This window comes from Homalodisca vitripennis, chromosome 1 (genome assembly GCF_021130785.1).
Source record: "Homalodisca vitripennis isolate AUS2020 chromosome 1, UT_GWSS_2.1, whole genome shotgun sequence".
NCBI classification, from domain to species: Eukaryota; Metazoa; Arthropoda; class Insecta; order Hemiptera; family Cicadellidae; genus Homalodisca; species Homalodisca vitripennis.
The window spans coordinates 111,481,475-111,504,543 of NC_060207.1; the positions used below are offsets into that span (position 1 = coordinate 111,481,475).

The 23,069-nt window shown below is 34.7% G+C and overlaps 1 protein-coding gene across 1 annotated transcript in view; it reads right to left on the reverse strand.

Annotated features, from left to right (window-relative positions):
* Positions 1-9,856: 9,856 nt before the first annotated feature.
* The window catches only part of LOC124369247 (methyltransferase-like protein 17, mitochondrial), a 41,044-nt gene continuing 27,831 nt past the window's right edge, over positions 9,857-23,069 (reverse strand). The window contains exons 7-10 of the mRNA XM_046827139.1: positions 21,220-21,291; positions 13,985-14,123; positions 11,557-11,692; positions 9,857-10,027 (exon numbers count right to left, since the gene is read on the reverse strand). Coding sequence (XP_046683095.1) covers positions 9,892-10,027; positions 11,557-11,692; positions 13,985-14,123; positions 21,220-21,291 — 483 coding nt within the window. The 3' untranslated portion in view covers positions 9,857-9,891. The remainder of the gene's footprint in view (positions 10,028-11,556; positions 11,693-13,984; positions 14,124-21,219; positions 21,292-23,069) is intronic.

Genomic DNA, 23,069 nt, shown 5'->3' on the forward strand with positions numbered 1-23,069 from the left:
TTGTTTTAATTTAAATGTTATACCATAGCATTTAAACAAAAATTATCCTGCATTATTAATACATCCCTCTCCAAATATTGTTCTAACCAATTTTGAATTTTGTAGCTAAACCTGGCCACAACAGTTTTATCACAACCTAATTTGCTGTTTTAGGTCATGACATATTAGTGATGAGCATTATGGTCACATGCTGTATATTTTTTTTTTAAACTCTTTCAATGGTTTAAGCTGCTCAATAACGGTATTACTTATAGCTTAATACAAACTGCCAGGGTTGTTCAGAAAGTAAGTAGCTTTAATAAAGTAAAAACACACATATAATGTTTATAGCTTTATTATTATATACATTTTAAAGAACAACCATTAAATTATTGCCTACTGGGACATGTGGGGCCAGACGAATCAATCCACAATGGGTTTAAAGCAAACCTATGTTTGAAATTTGGATTCAGTTGCTAAATTTGGGGGTGATTCAGGCCAGTAATTTCTAACATAAAAAAGCACATCTTTCAGAAATCCAAACTGATAAGTCTCATAAGCCACCACTTCAAGTTTTGCATTGACCCTTCTGAAGATCAAATACCCAACTACAGGATTCCTCGGGTTTATGGCAAACATGATCCAGACCCAGTGTTAGATAGAACAGAGTAGCAGCATTTCCATGCAGTTTCTTTAATCGTTGTAGAATTTAAAGTTATGGCTAATAGGCGTAATCGCCCAACACTTGAGGTTAGCTAATGTTTACACAGGCAGTTTATTATCAGGATGGAAGAATAAAACAAGGGGCTTGTCGTCCTTAAATAGTTCAAAAGACCTTATGTATAGATACTGATAGATTGTTTTAGTCCAATTATACATGTTTTATTAATAATGTTGATCTGTTTCTTGATGAAATAATAAAGTTATTGTTGTCTAAGATGAAAACAAATTTTTTTCACTCCATTTTTTGCATTTAACACATTTTCTCAAAAACTACTTAATATACAGTGTTGTGGGACCTGTTTTATTCACTTTATCAGGTCTAAAACCATAAGAACAAATGAATTCGCCTCTTTATCTACTTTCAAGAATTGTAGGAAGACCTCATTTTATATGGTGAGCTGAAATCCAGGCAAAATCTTTCACTAGCCATAACTCGCTAACAAAACATTTCCAGACCCATGTTTATATAAACTTGTTTCATTATTTTTACATGTAAAATGAAGCTTACACGGTTGCTGCATATCTTCATGAATCACCCTGCATATATTATATAGTTTGTTTGTTTTTGTTGTTGATTACTTGTTATTTCTTGGCAAGTAATGTATGTTTTTTTAGTATTAAAATACAAGTGAGTGGTTATGTCATCTATTCACTTCTTATTCCATTAGATGTAAAACAATAGTTGCATTAATTACAATATTAGAAATTGTACTTAACATTTTTTTTCAATGCGTTTATCTTGTTTCATTCAGTTATGTTGTACTATTATGCAAGAGGCCTAGTGCCTTTTACATAGTTTTGGCACTTCCCTATGCTACTCTGTGAACTTTTAATTCAATCCTTGTTTACTACTGTAGAGATCAACTGAGTTCACGCAGAGCAAGACAAAAATTACGATTAGCCATTTTGTCAATAGTTGTATTCATATTATATTGAAGTGTTTTAGTTTGTAATGGAAGTATCATACATTCAAATCAATAACTAATTAGGGTTTGTAATGATGAGATGGACTCGGTGAATGATAACGGTGACTGACTCAAAAGATCAGGTTGTGGTGGGCCTTTGAGATGGGGAAGAAGACGTGAATTGTTAGCTTATTTTTGTTTGGGTTTTATTTACTTGTAAATACAGTGTCAAAAATAATCTACATGGCCCAAGAGACATATAGCTTAGCTTTGAGTAATTTCACAAAAAAAACTATTACATAGGCACCTGTTTACTGTTTCAGTTATGTGTTAAATAAATACAGTAAAACAAGAAGCATCAATTCTAACCCTTTAACTGTCATGCCCGTGTTATTTTTCCAAACAACTGCTTGGTTACACTGTGACTGACACCACAAGATGATACAAACTGGCCTCTGATAGTGTTTATGAACTGTATTAACCCTCCAGCTGGTATGAAACAAATTTTTGTTGCCAAAGTAGACATGTACAGTTATTTAAATTTTAGGCAATTAAGGAGATATAAATGATTTTTATTTTATATATTCTGGAAGAGCATTAACTATAAGTAAATAAGGTAAGATTAAAATTTATTATGTTATTTTTGTTTTATCTGTCATACTTATATAAGTATAAATGCAGTCATGAGATTATGTTTACCCACGAACAATAATATTTATTTTGAAAATAAGTAAATACGCATGTTTTTTCATACAAAGCCCTGTAACACATACGTTTTGAGGTAAAAGTTACAATAATTATATATTTTTGGAATCAGGACAAAATTTTGAATAAGTTATACATTTACAGTTTTGATGTAAAGCTTATTGCTAAGCAGTTACACAACGGAATATTTACAAAAAATAATGTCCAAATAACATTTTTCTTACATTTTGTAAATAAAGCAAAAATATGTTTCTGTGGAAACAATAAGATATTGTTATTATAATGCTCTCCATATAGTTGTGAATACATTGACATATTATAATAGTTTATATTTGGACTAACAGTTATGAAATGTGATACATTATAAGAAACGTCTGCGAGGCTGTTAAAATAGAGTCGCCAGCACAGAGTGACACCATTGCCAGTTCTAGGGTTAAGTAAACAATAGGATTGTTACTGCACTCAGGTGGCGTAAGTAAGGAGCTATTACAAAAGCACATTACGTTGTTTTACCAGGTCTATCGAAAAAGAACATTGTCAGTTGTAATTTTTCAAGTTTTGTATTTTACATTTTGATTATGCTTCAGTCAGTATAGTAGGAACTAGTTATAATAATGATGAGGATTTTAATCATTTTTAGATTTGTGTGAATGATTAGTCTGAGTAAAGCATTGAGCAGTGTGACTTCTGAAGGTGATGGCAGTTTGGTAAAGATATCATGGTGGGCGAGAAACATTCTACATGTGCACAGCCCCCTTCTAAGGGGTAGCCTATTGACATGCACTTAAGCCTCAAGGGTCTTTACACACCCCATAATTATATCATGGTATAAACATACCAGTTTATGGTTTCAGCAGTTCTACAAACCACAGAAAACAACCTTCATGGAAATTCACCACCTTTGTCCATACTACCAAAGATGGTGTATCACTTTCTTGCTATTATAGGATAGGTATAGAGCAGGTGTTCAGCAGTCCTGCTCATCACAAATTTTACAGAGCGGATCCTCCCGGAAAATGCCAGTTTTGTTGAGATGCTTCCTTAGTTTACGATGACCTATCATTAGACCCACAAACCGATGAGACACCGATCTACTTAATGACAGAAGGTCAGACACTACCCTGGGGGTAGGTGACTGTAGGACCACTCTGCTCATTGCTGTTGACCCACTTTGAGACTGCTCCAAAGAATTCACACCTAGAAATACCACACAACAGTTGAGGTCCCATCTTGTTGGACGCTAAGCCCAAGTTGGTCAGGGTGTAAGCTCTTTCGTTCCCAGAGACCCCATCATGACCAGGAACCCAAAACACAGTCACATTGTTGGTTCTGCCAAGGGAAGACACAGTAAGTTTGAAGTAAATCACTTAACAAACAGTTCAACTCCCTCAATCCTGTCTATCTGTCAAAATTCTAATCGGCTTCATCCTGTACCACAAACGAAGATTCTCACAAGGTGTTCTTCTATGATTTAAGTTTCCCTTCTCTGCCTCATTCACCAGTAGTAAGCAGGAGATGATATAAGCTGCTGGTGGTCCCTTTAGATCCTTATTCGACAGTTTTTCAGGCAAAAGTCACAGCCATTATGGAGTGTGTCCGACTAAACATCACTAGTCTAAACGGGCACAAGAGATCGCTGCCGCAACCAGTGCCAGACAGTTGGTTACAAGAACTGGAGAACAGTGTCGGTTATTAAAATTTCAGTTATAAACATTGCAGAGACATCACTGTCGTGTGTGAACAGACTTCGTCTTGACTCCCGGAACAACCAGCGATAGAACTGTAGCAAGTACTTGCGACAGTTCTTGTTAGTATAATTGCTTATATTGTTCACATTATGCTACAGTAGTTGTGCAAATTCTCCACAACTTTATTTGCCAGTGTAAAAGCAACTTAATGCTGTTGCCAGTCTACAAACGGCAATCGGCCAGCCGATCGAATCAGCCACGCTCATCAGTTTTCATTCAATGACGCTCTGACGACGATTGGAAATCCCGTCAGTTCTCCGGTCAACTATTTACCAGAACGACTTTTAAACACACGTGGCGATCTGACCTTGTGTACTGGCGAAATCATTGTCTCGTACCGAATGTTCGTCCACCACTAAACCTCTGACCCGCAATACTGGGCTGCAGTCTGCCCCATGTTAACTAACGCTGTGTTGGTATTTATTTGTTATCTTTGTATTTCCGAATTTGGTACACGTATTTTCTAAACATCACAAAAAGGAAAGTTATTTGGTATACACAGTGTTATGTTGATATATCAAAAGACAAGAGATAAAAAGTAAGGAGCTTAAAATAGGTGATAGCGATAAATCACCGAAATAAGTCACCGAATTTCTCACATATCACTAGCTACGAAATGCTAGAGCACCGCAGTTTTTTGGCATTTCTTGCAAATACTCGTAGTGACGACAATACTTTCAAACATTGGTAAAGTAAAAAAAATAATACTTAACCCTGCATTGGGCGCATACTGGAGGTTAGCTCCAGGTTGCTCTATTTTTTCTAAATATCTTTAAAAGCGCGTGACCTTGAGTGTCGCCAGTTTTGCCCATCCCCACTCCTTTCTTTATCGATCGATCACCCAGCCGGTTTGCCCGCTTTCTCTTTTTTGTCAGTGTGAGGACGTATTTACGTTGGGGCTGGAGGCTGCTTCCCTGTGCGCCCGTGCGTGTAACAGTTATACCTGGAGGTAAACTCCCTGTGCGACCAACCGTGTTCCGTAATATCATGAATGTTCTATTTATTGGACTTAGTGATTATTTTATTTATTGCTGTTAAAAGTGTTTAAAGAAAGTTTTAATTCGTTTTTTTCTTATTTGTAGACAGTTTTTTACATATGTTCTGTAACATTTATAATTTTTTATTGTTAGTTACAATGGATTGTAAGTGAGGAAAACAGGTTAGTAGGCTTCTGCTTAGTGTCGAAAGAGAAGAAAATGAAGTACTAGGAAGACCTACTGGTGCATTTGTTCGACAACTGTTCAACGAATCGGATGAAGAAGACACCAATGTGGCTGGATCTGACGACGATGAAGGACATGTTCATCTTGCTCAGGAGCTGGAAGGCAATGAGGTGCAAGGGCATGAAGAAGGTAGTGTATTTTTAGGAAATATGTCAGACGATTTTGATGAACTTGATATTATCCCTATTCATAATCGTTTGCATGGTGATATTCTCACAAAGCAGATGGGTCTCATCAAGCTTATATTAGCAGGAACAGAACAATGTTATGGAATATGCAACCCAGTCAAGAAGTAGAACACCTGCCAGAAACATACTCAGAATGAGGATGGGTTGCACTGTTGGTGTAGCAAAAGACGCTAAATCTGCTTTAGATATTTGGAGCTTGTTTTTCACAGATTCCATGATTTTAGATATTACACAATCAACTAATGTTTGGATTAATAGTAACAAGGAACGGTACAGTCGTGAGAGAGACCCAAAAGAAACCACACCAGAGGAATTAAAATGTGTATTTGGCATTTTGTATATGGCAGGTGTCATGGAAGTCTTCACACCAGATACTTGAAGAGCTTTGGAGTGGCGATGGATTTGGTGTAGAATTTTTTAGATGTGCAATGTCTATAAACAAAAGATTTAAGTTCCTGCTCACTGCAATGCGGTTCGACGACATCACAAGTAGAGAAGATAGACAGAAACTTGACAATTTGGCTCCGATAAGGGATTTATTTGAAGAATTTGTTGAAAATTGCAAACTTCATTACAGAGTGAATGAGTTTGTAACTTTAGATGAAATGCTGGAATCTTTTCGTGGAAGGTGCAGTTTTCGACAATATATCAAAAACAAGCCAGCAAAATACGGACTCAAGATCTATGCGCTAGTATGTGCAAAAAACATTTTACACGGCAAATTTAGAAGTATAACGCGGCAAGACAACCCCCTGGTCCTTACCAAATAGATAATTCTGCGAGAAGTGTTGTGCACCGCATGATCGAGCCCATATCAGGATCTGGAAGAAACGTCACCATGGACAATTGGTTCTCCTCTGTACCATTATGCTTCGATCTAAATGAATGATCATCGTCTTACAATGGTCGGAAACTTTGAGAAAAGAACAAGCGGGAGATTCCAAGTGCATTTCTGGAAACAAAGCACAGACCCGTGAAACAGTTCTATGTTTGCTTTCAAAGACAAATGCACAATGGTATCCTTTGTCTCCAACAAGAAAAAACATGTAGTGCTTGTATCGACTCTACACAATGATGATACAGTTGACAACAACCCAAACTCTCCAACTGTAGGGAAACCTGAAATTGTCTTATTTTACAACAGTTAGTAAGGGTGGAGTGGATACGGTGGATAAGTACAAGGAGTCCTATTCAACTGCTCGAGTTTGTAATCGCTGGGTCAATGCGAATTTTCTACTCTTTGTTGGATATAGGTGCACTAAACACCTTCATAATACTAAAGGAAAACGCCAAAGAACCGAAAATGAAAAGAAGAATCTTTTTACGAACCCTTGCTAAGGAGTTGTGCCAAGACCATATGCGCTCAAGGATAACTATCAGGAGCACACCAGCAAAATGTAAAACTGAGAATTTGTAAAATCATGGAGATTGCTGATCCACGTCCAACAAGAACTGCCCCGCCTGAAGACGTTTCAAATCGGCCAGATGTTACAGCTGTGATTGGAGAAAACATCGTCTTTCCAAGACCCGGTGTTCAAAGTGCAAGTTTTTTATTTGCAGAGAGCACACTGCTCCAGCTATCTGTGTCATGTGCACTGAGTCTCGTGTGCCCATCCGAAGAAGACATGAGTGAGTAGTTCAGTTTTCTAAGGAAATTTGGTTACCCATTTTTGTAAGTTTTTCAAAATCTTGCATTAGCTTAATTATTAAATACGGTCTAATATTTTAATTTTATAGTTGACAAAGAAAACATAAAGTAACGCTTTTGTCATTTTTACTAACTTCAACAAATAATATTTTTTTTTGTTTATTGCCGATTTTGTTCAAATCTTGTAAATTTTAAATCTTATAATTTCAATTCTTATTTTAATTTGTATTGTTTAGTTAAGTTTTAATAGTACTCATTAGTTTTGTTTAGTTATATTGTTAGATTAATATAAGTTAGTGATACGTGCGATATCATTATGTTAGCTTATTTCATAAATTATTGCTTACATTTGTATTCTATTTAACGAATATATTTACATAAGATATTTAGGGAGCTTTTCTACAAACAATTGAGTTTTATAAATACACTTTTTATTGCGTGTATGTTAAATAAACCTTCTTGGAATAACGTATTTGTACTTAATTCTAAACCTGGAGGTAACTTCCTGGTGCGCCCGATAACGTTTCAAAATCGATGCGCCCGATCAAAGGTTAATGAAGATATTTGTACACATTAGGCATTTTAGAACCTTACAAGACATAATTTTAAATAATAATTTTATAAAAGCTTATTTTCTTACTGGGTATGTTCAGACATTAAGTGAAGTGAATAAAATGAAGCAATGCCTATGAAGCACTAGCCACGAGTTTAAGAATATTCTCAATTTGGTGTGAATAAACAAGTGCTTGACTCGTGAAGCAATTGCTCAATGAATGGAGAAGATTCTGGAAAATTCTTGAGCAATTGCTTTTCATACGTATTGCTTGCTTCTCAATTTTGAAGCAATTACTTCAATCCGACACCGATGGAAAGGAATACAGGATAGGCTATATTTTATTTGTACAACTCATTTAATTCTTATAACAAATCCATCATCAACAAACGTTTCAGTTCTCCCCTCTCCCGAGTTTCTCGGTCTTCTACCTGATGATTGTCCATAACCACTTCTTCCTGAGGATTGTCCATAACCACTTCTTCGTTTCCAGGTTCAAAGATGTCTTGGCCTGCATCATTTAGATGTTTTGAAACATTATGCAACACTGCACAAGAGACAACCACTTTAGGGACTTTTTCCAGTGAAACACGTACACAGTTTCCTAAAATTGGAAATCTTTGTTTCAGTTGTCCAAAGCACCTTTCAATAATTACCCTCTCCCTTGCATGCACAATGTTGAAGTACACTTGTGCATCTCCTGCAGCTGGCTTAAAAGGTGTTACTAGCCATGATGATACTCCATAACCCGAGTCTCCAAACAGGCAGCTCCATAAAATTTTGATATTACATCTCTAATTGTTAATATCAAATTAAGCTGAAACACTTGTGAAACGTTCTTGGGCATCACAAGTCGCTTGTACATTGATTCTGGCAAACCCCTTCCTATTAATGTACTCATCTCCAAAATTTGTGGGTTTTTTAATCTCGATGTGTGTGCAATCAAGAGCTCCAACTACTGTAGGAAGGCGAAAACGTCTTTGCCACGACAGTTTTGCTTCATTAATTTCATTATTCCTTGCAGGAAAGTGAATCTAGTTACCCGATCTTTCCACAATATTATTCAGAACTGAATCAATTGTCTTGTAGTTGTTCGGTGTATGCCCATATCTTCGCCAATACCACTTTGAAATCCGAGATCACCAACAAACCTAAAAAAAACTTCCATCTTTTATCTTGGTGGTAGAGCTTTACCTCTAGTTTCTTCATTTTCGGGCAAAAACTCATGGGCTAAGAAGTCCACATTTTCACTCAAACCGGAGCAATTCCTTACAACAGGTAATTTCTCTTCGTTCACCATAAAATTTGCGAGCTCGCACATGCATGAACTCGGCCATGTTGACAGTACCGCCTAAATCGAGAAATGAAGTGTGCCCTATGGCTTGCTTCATTTTTATCGAGCAATTGCTCCAAAATAATGAAGCACCACCGTTTTATTCACTTCATTTTATGTGCAATTACTTCACTCCAGGAAAACTTGAGCAATTGCTCGGCTAAGAATATTTTAGCTGTTTTATTCACTTTAAATGAAGCAATTGCTCAAATATACCCAAGTAGAAGCAATTACTTCACTTTATTCATATCACCAAATGATTCTGAAAGCCAAGAACACAATCTTTCCAACATTTACAATTGTGTAGCATATAAACTCTCAACAGTAATACAGTAAAGCTATAACTCAGGGTGAAATCTCGAATACGATTTACTGTAGACTTTAAATATGGCATGAAACTTAATTTATATCTATACAAGAATTAGTTTGCTAAAGGTGCATGTCCATGGGACTAAGCGTTCAATATTGAAGTCTTATCACTCAGTAGCTGGCAGAATATCTCTTCTGTTTGTCTAGGGACTATAAAAAATTTGTTTCTGTCCGACTGCCTGTCTGATTATCTGCAGATTATCTAGAGAATGAAAGGTGTGGCATACTCCTACCTTGTTAAATTAAACTTTATTTTTCAACTGACAGTTTTAGTCAAGACTCAAAAGTGAGTTTGCTGAGAGAGTTCATGTTACAACATAAAAATAAATTAGTCAAAAATATTTTAGATGCTTTTTAAAATAGTTAATGCACCCAAAATTGCTTAAAGCTAGCTGTGAAATTAAATAAGAGAATTACAAATAAGATTTTAAAAGTTGGCATAGAACCAATGTTTTTGGAGAAAATAATAAACTTTATTTGAGTACATGACAAATTAATGTATTTATTAACAATATAACTAATCAGGTTTTACTGTGTCACTACCATCTTGAAAGTTCTCATGAGAAGAATCCTGCTCTGAATCAACAGAAGGGGTGAGGTCCACAGGCAGACGATCACCCCAACCCGTCACCTTTGCACATTTGTACAGCGTCCTGCAACAAAAAAAGCTGGTTTCAACAACATCATATAAAAATCAATACAAACTAAGAATAACCATTACTCATGACTCATACTTAATTTTCTGTTGAATAACAGAATTGAAAAACTTATGTTTTGAATCACAAATAAAACTAATAGTTTTATTTTTTTTATATAGTAATACACTAAATAATCCTCAATATAATACAATACTATTTGAAACTATTTTAATATATTCAAACATAAATTAAACGTTGCAATGCTTTATTAATTTTAAAATATCAACCCATATTAAAATGAATCTCATGTTAGAAAAAGTTCTTTAATAAAGTGACCCATTATCATAAACCCTTCTCTATTTACTCAAAATAAAAACAGCAACCCAATTAAAATCGTTATAAACATTTACTTAAATAAGGAAGTTTTTATGATAAAGGTTCACTTTATTACAGAGATGTTTTAACATGAATTCATTTAAATACGGATGGAGATTTTAAAACTGATGAAGTGTTGCAATTTCAAAGTATTTTTCGTTATAATATATGAAAATAGCTTCAAATATTACAATATTCTTGAAAATTGTTTAGTGTATAACCATAAAATAATAATAACAAGAGAGGTAATAGTTTTTATATAATAACAAAATGTTTGCTTGGCTTCAAAACATAATACTGGCAAAAATCTTAAATTAAGAAACTCTTAAAGTTTGATCCTTCACTTATGCGACAACCTGCATAAGAAATAACAACTAATTGTGGTCTTAAGGTTTTGAATGATGACAAAATCGTTGACTGCCAAATTATCCAGTGCACATAGGAAATTGATTTTTCATATTTTCATATTACTCTTGTCACCAATAACAATGCAGACTCTTTTTATTTAGTGTTGGCCAGCTGCCCAATCACTTCATCTCAGGAACATAGTGCACTATGTCTAAAAATACGCTTTAACTCCTAATTTAGTTCAGCTGTAATTTACTGTACTTTAGGCGTTAGAAGAATAACAGGATTACAAACTATTTCAATTAATTGTTATAGGTTACAAGGGATAAATACAGAACAAACTTGGAAAAAGAAGTTGTACCCCCCTTCCCTCAAAAAAATAAACAAATAGCATACCATTATGTGAACATAGTTTATCCTCATACTTTTAATTACAATCATAGTGCTTTTTAATAAGTTTAATTAACCTTTAATGTTGATTATATTTAAAAAATTAAAATATAAATACCTCAAAGTTTTGTCCTTACCCTTGTTTATATGCCTTTTTAAGTAGCTATGTATCATAAAGTTCAAAAGTTTTGAGTTCATGTGCATATACTTCCCACTTATTCTTATTCATGAATAACCCGAACAGTTTTAAAATAACAAAATGCAGGTCCATTAACCTAAAACATGCCTTAATTATAAATTTGTAGCTTCATTCCCTACCATTAAAACCCTAGCAAAAGTGAGTAGATTTTATTGTTACGCTGTATATATCAAAAATTTAAAAAAGATTCAAACCAAGATATACCAACAAAAAATAAACTGGTAGTACTCACTTGCCATGTCTGTTTTTTGTGAAGATAACTTCACGCAAGTCTCCATTGGCAGTGCACATGCGGCAGATGACATGGTTGTGGCGTTTCAGCACAGGACGCACCACTCTCGGCCAATCATGGTCTACCTTTCTCCTGCCTACAACAGTTCACTTATATTTGTTGGAGAACTATCAAATCGAAAATGACATTGTTGTGGCGTTTCTATACTGGCTGGACGCACCACTCTCGGGCAATCATAGTCTACCTTTCTCCCGCCTACAACAGTTCACTTATATTTGTTGGAGAACTATCAAATCGAAAATGACATTGTTGTGGCATTTCTATACTGGCTGGATGCACCACTCTCGGGCAATCATTGTCTATCTTTCTCCTCCTTACAACAGTTTACTTATATTTGTTGAAGAACTATCAAATCGAAAATGACATTGTTGTGGCGTTTCTATACTGGCTGGACGCACCACTCTCGGGCAATCATAGTCTACCTTTCTCCCGCCTACAACAGTTCACTTATATTTGTTGGAGAACTATCAAATCGAAAATGACATTGTTGTGGCATTTCTATACTGGCTGGATGCACCACTCTCGGGCAATCATTGTCTTTTTCTCCCTGCCTACAACAGTTCACTTATATTTGTTGGTGAACTATCAAATTGAAAATGAAATTGTTGTGATGTTTCTATACTGGCTGGATGCACCACTCTCGGGCAATCATAGTCTATCTTTCTCCCGCCTACAACAGTTCACTTATATTTGTTGAAGAACTATCAAATCGAAAATGAAATTGTTGTGATGTTTCTATACTGGCTGGACGCACCACTCTCGGCCAATCATTGTCTTTTTCTCCTGCCTACAACAGTTCACTTATATTTGTTGGTGAACTATCAAATCGAAAATGACATAATTGTGGTTATTTCTATACTGGATGCACTACTCTTGACCACTCATTTTTCTTATTTTTCCTGCCCAGATTTCTTATTCTAATTGAAAAAAATAAATATATAATTAATTTTTTGTAAGAATCTTTTTATGATGCAACAATATTAAAAATAGATAGTTCTGGGTCTTTTCTGAATCGGATACATGTATTTTCTAAACATCACAAAATACATTAGACATTCACAATGTTACATCCAAAAATTGAAAAACGCAGATATTTATAGAAAACAGGAGCTTACAATAGGTTGTGGTGGGTGGCATTTCTCACATATACAGCTAATGATGGAATTTTGTCAGAGTGGTACTCAAAGGGGTTAAATCCAGTATTAAAGTTGCTTAAATTTGATTTAACCAGACAAAAGAGAAACTGTGTTGGGCTACTGAGTAATACAATTCAATGACACTCAGACAAATTCCATGTTTTGTCATCCATCATCATCAAAATCTTGTCTATCTAGAAATGAAGTTTGCAAAGTCTACAGATGAAATATTTCTTTAAAACATGATGCATTCACATTTTTGTTCATTAAATTAGGATTCATAGCAGCGTTCAAATAATGAAAGTTCCAGGGCGCTAAGAAAGGTACTGTAATGCAAGTGTGTGCTGACATCAAACCTTGTCACCTATTTTTAACTTTGACTATTTTTTATTTTTACTCTATGAATAAAAATACAATTTTAAAATCTTATATGATTGTACTCGGTTTGTTTACAAATTTATTTATTTTGCTATTTTCTAGTTGCCATCATTGTTGTTTATAAGACCAATATAAAAATATCCACTAAAGCTCAATCAAATCCCATGGAGTGACATACACCATCATCGAACTCAGTTTTACCTACCTACATATAAATGAGGCTTCATGCAAAAATTTCAAGTCTATTGGTCAATTTGTTTTCAAGCTATTGTGGTAACATACAGAAATGACATTTTTCCAGTTTCTCCTGTGATGCCCTGTCAATAATAGTTCTATTCATAATCCAAAATCTAAAGATGTCAAAAAAATGACAATGGTGACTTGTGGATACTCTGTACTCAGCTCAAATGAAGGTCTTTCATTGGTTCAAAACTCAGCACACTATTGCTAGTTTCTAGGTTCAAATGTTTTAAATTTGTTTCAGTATTTCAAACTGAACAACATATCAGGTTTTAAATATGCTCTGATAATTCGTTTTAGTAAAACAAAATTTTTAATACTAAGTAGACATTTATTTTATATTTGACAAATTATTTTACATCTCTTAGCATTACCAGAAAATTTTCTCTAGAATTATTGAAACCGTTTTAGAATTACCTACAAAAAGTGTGTAAAATATCAATAATTTTGGTATGTGTAGAATCCATAATATTTTTGTATAAATCTATAAAGTTAAGTTGGAGTATTAAGAGGATTAAGTAAATTTTAACAAATTATTAAAATACTATTTGGTGAACGAATTCTCTTAGTTTGTTCCACAAAGAAAAGTTTTATAACAACAAAAGTTGACTTACCTTTCCTTATTACGATGTATGACAACAACTCCTTTTTTATTTCTTGTTTTTTTCCCACAGAGAGATCAAAGTATGAAACTTGAAAGTGGCATGGGTAGGGGCCTCTTAGAAACCGAGGGCAGGCCATATCGTGGGGACACTGTAACGACCAGTAAGTAATAATAATTTTTTCTAAATAATCACCAAACAGATTCAAGCATTAATTATGTATTTGAAATACCTTCTATGTAAAAATATCACCTGTGAATGAAGTCAAACTTGTCACTGCTCTGAAGTTCTTCATCACTGGTGAACAACTGAGACGCAAGCCACCGACTTCATGTTCTCCTAACACATGGAAGTCGCTAGGAACCAAGTTCAAGCAGTGTGGGAGATGATCAAGTGCATTCCATTAGAAATTGGTCTTTGTTCATTTTTTTCTTAGAACTAAGTGAGGACGAGCATTGTTATCTTCTCATCTTTTTAAAGTGTCACAACAGGCTTTATAAGTAACTAGCTATTTCCCGCGGCTTCGCACGCTTTTCGTAAGCATTACCTGTGTATGTGCACTTCTGGCTCAAGTAAATTATATTTCCAACTCCGATGTAGAGTTTGCTTTGTTGCCACGATCAAGAAAATCTGTATATATAGCCATTGTACACGTACATGTGTTTTACATAAAGTGGTCTAACACTCAAGCTTTAAGTTCAACCAGAAATTTATCTTCAAGACAAATATACATCATAACTTAGCGCCTTCAAAAAGTGTTGGGCTATTAAATATTCGTAACTGTCTCGTAATTGCAGTTTATAATGTGCAGGCGCTTTGAAAACTATTATCTTTGCCAATGCCACCTGGAGGCGAGTTACATCAATAGACATAGCATAGAAACCTTCTTCGTGGAAAAATACATATACATACAAATTTTCGTAATGATCAGTCAAATAGTTTACGATTCCATAAAGGACAAACACACAAACATTCATTTTTATATATAGATGATTGTACAACATTGTATTGAATCAATGTTTTTTCCTTACATCCCAAAAACCTAGCTGTAAACTTTCCTCACTGACAAAGTTAGATGGGTTTTCTTTGGCTTGCTTGTAGACAGCGGGTCTCTATTGCATTGACTGCTGTTTAGTCTCAGTATCACTTAGGCAACCTGTATTCAGTAACAGTGCTGTCCAAAAAAGTTCTCCTTCCAAATCATACAGAGAAAAAAAGACTATAGCAGAACTCATTATCAGAATTCAGAATCAGAATCATCTTTATTTACAATCATTGAGATTACAAATAGCTGTCTTTTACAATAATGTGAGTTTTGAGTCTTTCAAGCAGTTTTAGATAAGAGTTTCACTGTAGAATTCTTTGAGTTTGTAAAATGGTCGGTCCAAGAGCCATGCTTTTAGTGCCGACCTCAGCGAGTTCCCTCTCTTTGGTGTGCATTTCTTGAGGCAGTGAATTGTGAAGTTTTCTGCCGATGAGTAGGATGGTTTAGTTTCAAATAGCTTTAGGTGGTGTGCTGGCAGGATGTAAAGCTCACCGTTTCTGGTGTTGTGATGGTGAGTGTCCTTGTTCCTCGGCAGATCTTTTCCATCTACATACATCACTACCTCTTGGATGTAGAGTGAGAGACAACAGTCATGATTTCTGTGCTCTGAATGCATCTCGTGCAGCTTATCCAGGTGGTGTAGGCCGGCAAGGGCCCTAATACATTTCTTTTGGAGTGTCAGGATTCTTTTTAGGTTGAGTTTTGATGTACCACCCCATACAGAAAGACCATATCTTACGTGTGATTCAAATAGAGAAAAATAAGCTGTTTTAGCTGTTTCTAAGTTGCTCAGAGATATTATTTGTTTTATCATGTATAGGCTATTAGTATTTAGTTCTTTTACTCAGATTGTCTTATGTGTGGGGTCCAAGAGATGTTTTCATCTATAGTCAAGTCCTAAGAACTTAACATGTGTCGCCCAAGCGTACATCTGGGATGATTTGAACTTCGGTCGCTCTTCTTCCAAATGCTATCTGGCTTGGTTTTAGTCGGGTTTGCTACCAGATCATTCCATTGCAATATTGGTATGCCATGTTGAGGGCAACGTAGGATGATGACTGCCAGGGTCGTCTGCGGTTTGTCCTTTAAGATAGCATGGGTTGTATCATCCGCGTACATGAGAGGTAGCAAAATTCTCCCACATAGTGAGGCAAGTCATTTACATACAAGATGAAGAGTGCTGGGTCCTAGAAACCGATCCTTGAGGCAGGGCCTCTTTGAACTGGAAAAGAGGCGTTGATCTTATTCTTCTGTGATTCCTCTGTGTGCTATGTTTCAGTTCAACGAGTTGTTGTCGTCCCTCTAAGTAGCTTTTTAAAACCAATTTTTTTGCAGTGTCACTCACTCCCAAGGTGTCCTATAATTTATTCATGATAAGACTGTGACTGAGGCAGTCGAAGGCCTTACTCAAGTCAAGTAGTATAGCGGTTGTTAGTTTTCTTGCTTCTAAGTTGTCTACTACGGTTTCAATTAGCTTTATTATTGCTGTGGTGGTTGATTTTCCTGTAGAGAAGCATGCTGGTTGTCGGTAAGCAAGTTGTTTCTAGCACAGTGGTCTAGAAGTCTCTTTAGGACAATTTTTTTTTTTCACACACTTTTGAAAATGTTGAGATAAAGGGAAATGGGCCTGTAATTGCTAATTTGTGTTTTTTTCACCATTTTTGAATTTTGGGTAGATTTTTGAGACCTTTAGTTCTGAGGGAAAAACCTCCCTTCTCGAATGATCTGTTGAAAATAACGGTAGTAAGGTGGGGAGATGTGAGTTCATCTGCACAGTGCTTCAGTATTTTTTGTGGATAATCTCATCAATGCCGGCTGAATTCTTAGTTTTCATTTCAGTGATAGTGGCCCTGACCTCTTTAGTGCTTGTGTCTGTAATGATATTGAGATTTTCAGTACGGTTCATGGGTTGCGGGATGTATTTGGTTTCCTATCGGAAGCTTGGGATTTTTTCCAGAGTCTCCTCTGCTACATTTACAAAATATGTGTTAAATTGGTTTGCTATTATTTTTGGACTTGTTATTATTTCACCATTTATGTGGAGTTTGAGCTCTGATGGGCTTTTCTTTTTGTTTCGAGCATTGTTTATCACCTCCCCATACAGCCTTTGACTTGTTTTCAGCTCTGGTTATATAGTTGGTGGTTGCTTGCTGTCTCAAGAATTTCAATCTTTGATCGTAGCTCTTTTTCTTTAAGTTTGCCTCTGCTTTATCATTTTGATTTCCTGTCATTTCAAATTTCAAATCGACTTTGAGATGTTAAATAGTCTCTTTTGAGCCTGATTGCTTCTTCATCAATAAAGTGCTTTGGCTTGTACTTTTTTTTAGGTCTAATTTTCTTTTTAGGACATGCAGTGTTTAGAGCCTGTGTTAAGGTTTTATTGAAAATGGTTTTGTATGCCTCTTCGACCGTTGAGGCTTCAGTCAGGTTTCTCCCATGATTCATTTGAAAGAAGGAGTTTCAGTTGGTTTTAAATTTTCTTCTCTGAGGGCTCTACACACCATGGTTGGTTTTTTGAGCTGGTGTTTCTGTAGTAGAGTGTGTGGAGTTGTGCGGTGTGATCAGAGATTCTTCCCTCTATTACTATGCTTTTTGTAGTTTCATCATCAGGGATATTGGGTGCAAATACAATCGATTGATCGATGATGTTTCCCCTTTTTTTTCTTGAATGTTGAGTTATCCTTGTAGCTGGTAGATATAATCTGCGGATGTTGTGCAAAGCAAGTGTTTCATTAGTTTAATGGTTTTCCTGTCTGGGTTGAGGATATCTATGTTTATGTCTCCCATAATGATTAAGGGAGAGTTCTCTATTTTGGTTTCTTCAATGGCATTTGAGAGTTTGTTTAGTGCCTCGGCAACGTCTGTTTTTTTTTTCTTATCAGGTGCCTTGTATATGCCCATTGATGTTAAGGCATGTTTTTTTTAGGGTTATTTGTATCATAGCCATTTCACAGAGCAGTTCTTGACAATACAACGTTGTTTCTTCTATCTTTTCTGTTATCCTTTACTAGGTGTTCTTCCACCAATATTGCCAACGCCTCCCTTTCTGTGATGTTCCCTGCTATAATGTGCTTTGAGGCAAGTATCCCGGTATTAATTCAACATTTTCAATTTGATGTGGTTTTAAGTCCATGTTCACTGAGGATTACGACATTGGTTTTGGGTTGTAGACTCTATAAAATGAATTAATCTGTTAATTTTATTAGAGCTTATTGTACAACATTGTATTGAATCAATGTTTTTTCCTTACATCCCAAAAACCTAGCTGTAACTTTCCTCACTGACAAAGTTAGATGGGTTTTCTTTGGCTTGCTTGTAGAAGCGGTCTCTATTGCATTGACTGCTGTTTAGTCTCAGTATCACTTAGGCAACCTGTATTCAGTAACAGTGCTGTCCAAAAAGTTCTCCTTCCAAATCATACAGAGAAAAAAGACTATAGCAGATCTCATTATCTGGTTTTGTAGTCATTGGTTAGCAGCTTTGGTACTCAATAATCACAAAACTTGTAGCCTAGTTTTTCTTGTCGCTACCTCAAGTAAAAAGATTCTAAGAAATTTCAGAAAAGATAGAAAGTTCAGAAATTGTAAAGTAACGGGTTCATACGAACTTTTTGATTCACTGTGTTTACTTACTAGAGAAGGCCAACTGCTCCTTTCTTCATCATAAATTTTTTTCTTCATCTCCTTCCTTTTTTTTTTTTAATTGTACCTATCGAGAGAGTACACATTCATTCACTAAATGTTTGGGGCCATACATCGCACACAATTTTCATGATGAATCTCAGCTGCTGATTCTTTGCCCAAAGAAATGTTATAACTCCATGTACTTCACACTTAATGAGATTTGTAATTATGGCACTTATGTTTCAATGTTATAACGGACCACCACATGAACGAATAATTCACAGTAAAATGCTTACTGAATCACTGTACACACTAATGTCAACATGAAATAATGATTTAATTCAATTATTTGCTTTAACACAGAAACAAAATATTAACTTCAGAAATAACTGACCAAATTTACAAGTATTTGTGGCCAGTATGAAATTGATATACTAAAATAGGTTAATAACAAAATATTTAACTTAACCAAAACAAATTGTAAATAAATTAAATGAGTTCAGCTTCTGAATGATTGAAAGATCACTCTCTTTGGTGTTTGGATTCCTTACAAAATAGAAGCTTAAATTCTAACATACAAGTTTGCTGTTTATCGTAGAATTCCTAATTCAATAAATACATACTTTCACAATTAATTTCACATTAGGAATAAAACAAAAAATATCAGAAAAATACTGTCATCAAGTGTGGTGATTAATTTAAGGAAATAATATTGATAAATATTACATCTTGTTGAGTGAATTGCCAATCTTTTGATTTAGAAGAAAGTGTATTTAGGTTTCTAGAACCCTTCATGTCATAAGGCAATTGATTAAAATACTTAGGTCCAATGTAATGGAAGGAATCTTTAAAAATATTTTTGGAAGTAAATGATCTATTCGATCCGCTTTTCCTATTGTGTAACAGATTTGTACTGCCACTTTTGACGTAAAAACTTGATATATTAAAAGGTGATGAATGGGAAGAATTTTTAATATGCACTATAATGAAAAGAACTATCTCTCATTTTTATATAAGTAATCATTCTAATAAGGTGATTTTGAGATTTCCTTATTTTCAAAATCTTAGTCTTGTAAGCATCTCTCCAACATTGTATACTCGATTGAACAGGGGTGAAAATTTCCTTATTACTGATTTAGTTTTTACCCTAAAAGTTTTCTAGTATTTAATTTAAAATTACTAAGTTTTTCCCAACTCAACTTTTTTGTCCAATACAACTCCCAGATATTTGAAATATTGTACCTTTTCTATAGTTTGACAATTTACGTGATTTTGAATACAATTATCCACATGGATTATGTCATAAGGAAAATACAAATTTTAATGACTGAAAATAACAAATTTAGTTTTGCTGACATTAACTTACATTTTGTTTTCAAAACATCAATCTTTTAAAGTTTTTACCAGGCGTTACCAGTATCCATGAATGAATAAAATAACACAATGTAATCAGCAAACTCACATATTTGACCATGCAATGGCAGTTTTAACAGGTAATTTATAAAAACCAAAAATAGAATTGTAGTCACTAAACCTTGGAGGTAATCTGACCTTAACGAAGTAAGAGTTACTAAACTTGTCAGAAATCTTGACCCATTAGATTCTATTGCTCAAAAAGCTTCTAAGACAATTAAGAGGGTTTCCTCTTATTCCTGCAAGTTCTAATTTTTTAAATAAAATGTGGTCTACAAAATCAAAAACTTTTTTAAAAGCAATAAATAAAGCCGTTAATTTTTCATTCTTATTTGAACTGCAATGGATTTTTTCATAGATTGCCAATGTTGCTTCTTTGGTTGATTTTTCTTTCCTAAGACCAAACTGAAAAGGACTTAAAAAATGTAATAATAAATCTAGCCTCCCTGGACTCATTGCAATATATAGTGTCACAGTTATATTATCTATCCAGTGCCAGTCCAGGCGTTTTTTGCTAGGACCGACCCACTTCTATGTTGCAAGAATCGCATTTCATTGCATCTTTCACCTTTTGTTGTCACAATTCCTTATCCTTTCCAGTTATGACAAAACAGTTCCAGTTGTAACGACCTACCTCTAGTTCACACAGCGTCTGTACAATGTTAACACTACAACAATAAAATATTTTTATATCCCTGTGTATATTCATCAACAGTAAATAAATACTATACTGAAACTGACTGACCCAGCAATATGCGTCTGCTTAGCCAGGAGAGAGAAGGGTGGTAAATATTCGGAGAAATCTGACAGACTAACTTTATTAAGAGATGCAGGAATACAGGAATAAAGAAGTCATATTTATTGCTAATTGTTTGAGCTCCAACCCATCACGGGATACCTCTTGCACCCCTCCCAACCACTCACCCTTAAACATGGACATGATCGCTGGCTCAGTCAGAATTAATTACAAATTTCTTGACCAAAATGGCTCTCCATATTAAGGATTGTAATTGTGATAACAATGTTTTGACAGGGTATGAACTAGATAACTTATAACACTATACAATACATGTTACATAAACAAACACAACAATCTCCAAAGCAAAGTTAGGCACAGTGAAAATGCTATTCTAAGTTAGAGTAGTCTTTTTTAATTAGGAACTTACAGGAGCAAAAACATGAGCAGGACTTTCCTCAGTAGACAGTGAGAGAATGAAATCCCTTGCTTCTACAACCACCTATAATAACAAAATCCCATCTTATTTTAGTTACCAAGTATTTATATTGAGGGCAATTCATACATGTGTACAATAAAGAGACAAAATAGTTCAAATTTGTAAAATTGTATCCACTTTGTCAATTGAATGAGAGATCGAGCAAATGCAAATTGCTTACACTTTTGTACTTTTATGTTGTTTTTAATTTTTTTGTGATTAGTTTAAATAACCATCTCTCAGAGTACACTAATTTAAATAATCTGCACATAAAGCTCTGCCCTCAACAGAATATTACATGTAAATATGATGTAAAAAACGTGGAGGATGGAAATTGCAGCTTGAGCAAATTAAACATCTACTTTTACAAACATATATATGAAATAAACAGTTTACACTTCAAAAGAAAATGGGCTTAATAAAAGATCATCATACTTTGGACAGTTAGTTCCCTAAATTGGAATAAACATTCAGATAAGATTGTCTCAAAAATTAATTCTGGTTTATATGCTCTGTGTAGAATGTCAAAATTATGCACAGATCAAACACTAAAGTCTATATATTTTTCGCATATTCATTCACATATTACATTTGGTATTTATTTATATGGATCTACATCAGCACAAAATTTTGATTCAATTTTAATCATTCAGAAAATAGCAATCCGTATTATCCTATAATTGCAGTGGAATGAATCAGTTAAAACGCATTTCTCTTGATTGGGGATAATGACAGTTTATAGTGCATATTATCCATAGCACTGTTTTGTCAGTTGAAAATCGTGTAAGTGACATTAGTACCTGTGGGGACATTCATGACTATATTACCCGAAATAGAAATAATATGGTTATAGATTGTCATAATTTGAAATTCTATTGTAAAAAGCCAAAATATATAAGTGTAAAATTCTTTAATATACTTCCAAATTACTTAAAATTAACGGAAGAAACTAAAATTTTTCAAATTAAATTGCGAAATTACCTAACCAACTTACAATTATGTTCCTTCTCTGAATTTTTTTAAATTCGTAATAGATACAGATTTTATGTATTTATATTTATGTTACCACTTATCTAAATTATTTATAATTAATATTGTTTAATATTTATAATTTTTTATGGATTTATTTTGGACTTTATAAACACCCACTTACGTATTTGAATATATATATATTATATTTATATTCTTGACACCATTCATGTACACCATGTGTAAACTTGGAATAAAGATGTTTTTGATTCTTATTCATGCAAAAAGGAATGTAAATTTATTGTAAGAGAGTGATTATATCCCAAAATTTAAATGTTTATCTCAGAGAATATTTTGTCGACCTCGTGCAAGAATAACAAATGAGTAAAATACCACTAATTTGAATGCTTGATACGGTAGAGTATATATCAGGGCTGCCCAACCTACGGCCCGCGGGCCGAATCCGGCCCGCGAGTCAGTTTTATGTGGCCCGCCTTGTTGCCAAAACAACCAAATTTGTTTAAAAGCATTTGAAATATTAAATAAATACAAATTTTGAGAAACAAGCAGTCTAGCCGATTTCACGTAGAACGAGCCGTATTCATTTGGTGGAGTATGAGTGTTGAAAGAAGTAAAGTAGTTGCAGACAGACAGATTACACTGACTACGGTGGTGGCTGCCGGCTGGCGAATAGAGCGCGCGTAAATCACGGCACAGCGCGCGGTGCGGCGACGTAACCCCTACCCAACTCAAGGTCACCACTCACCACGTAATTTGTATGTCCTAGTATCCTAGTAGGATTAATTAAAATCAATGTATTCAATTTATTGGTG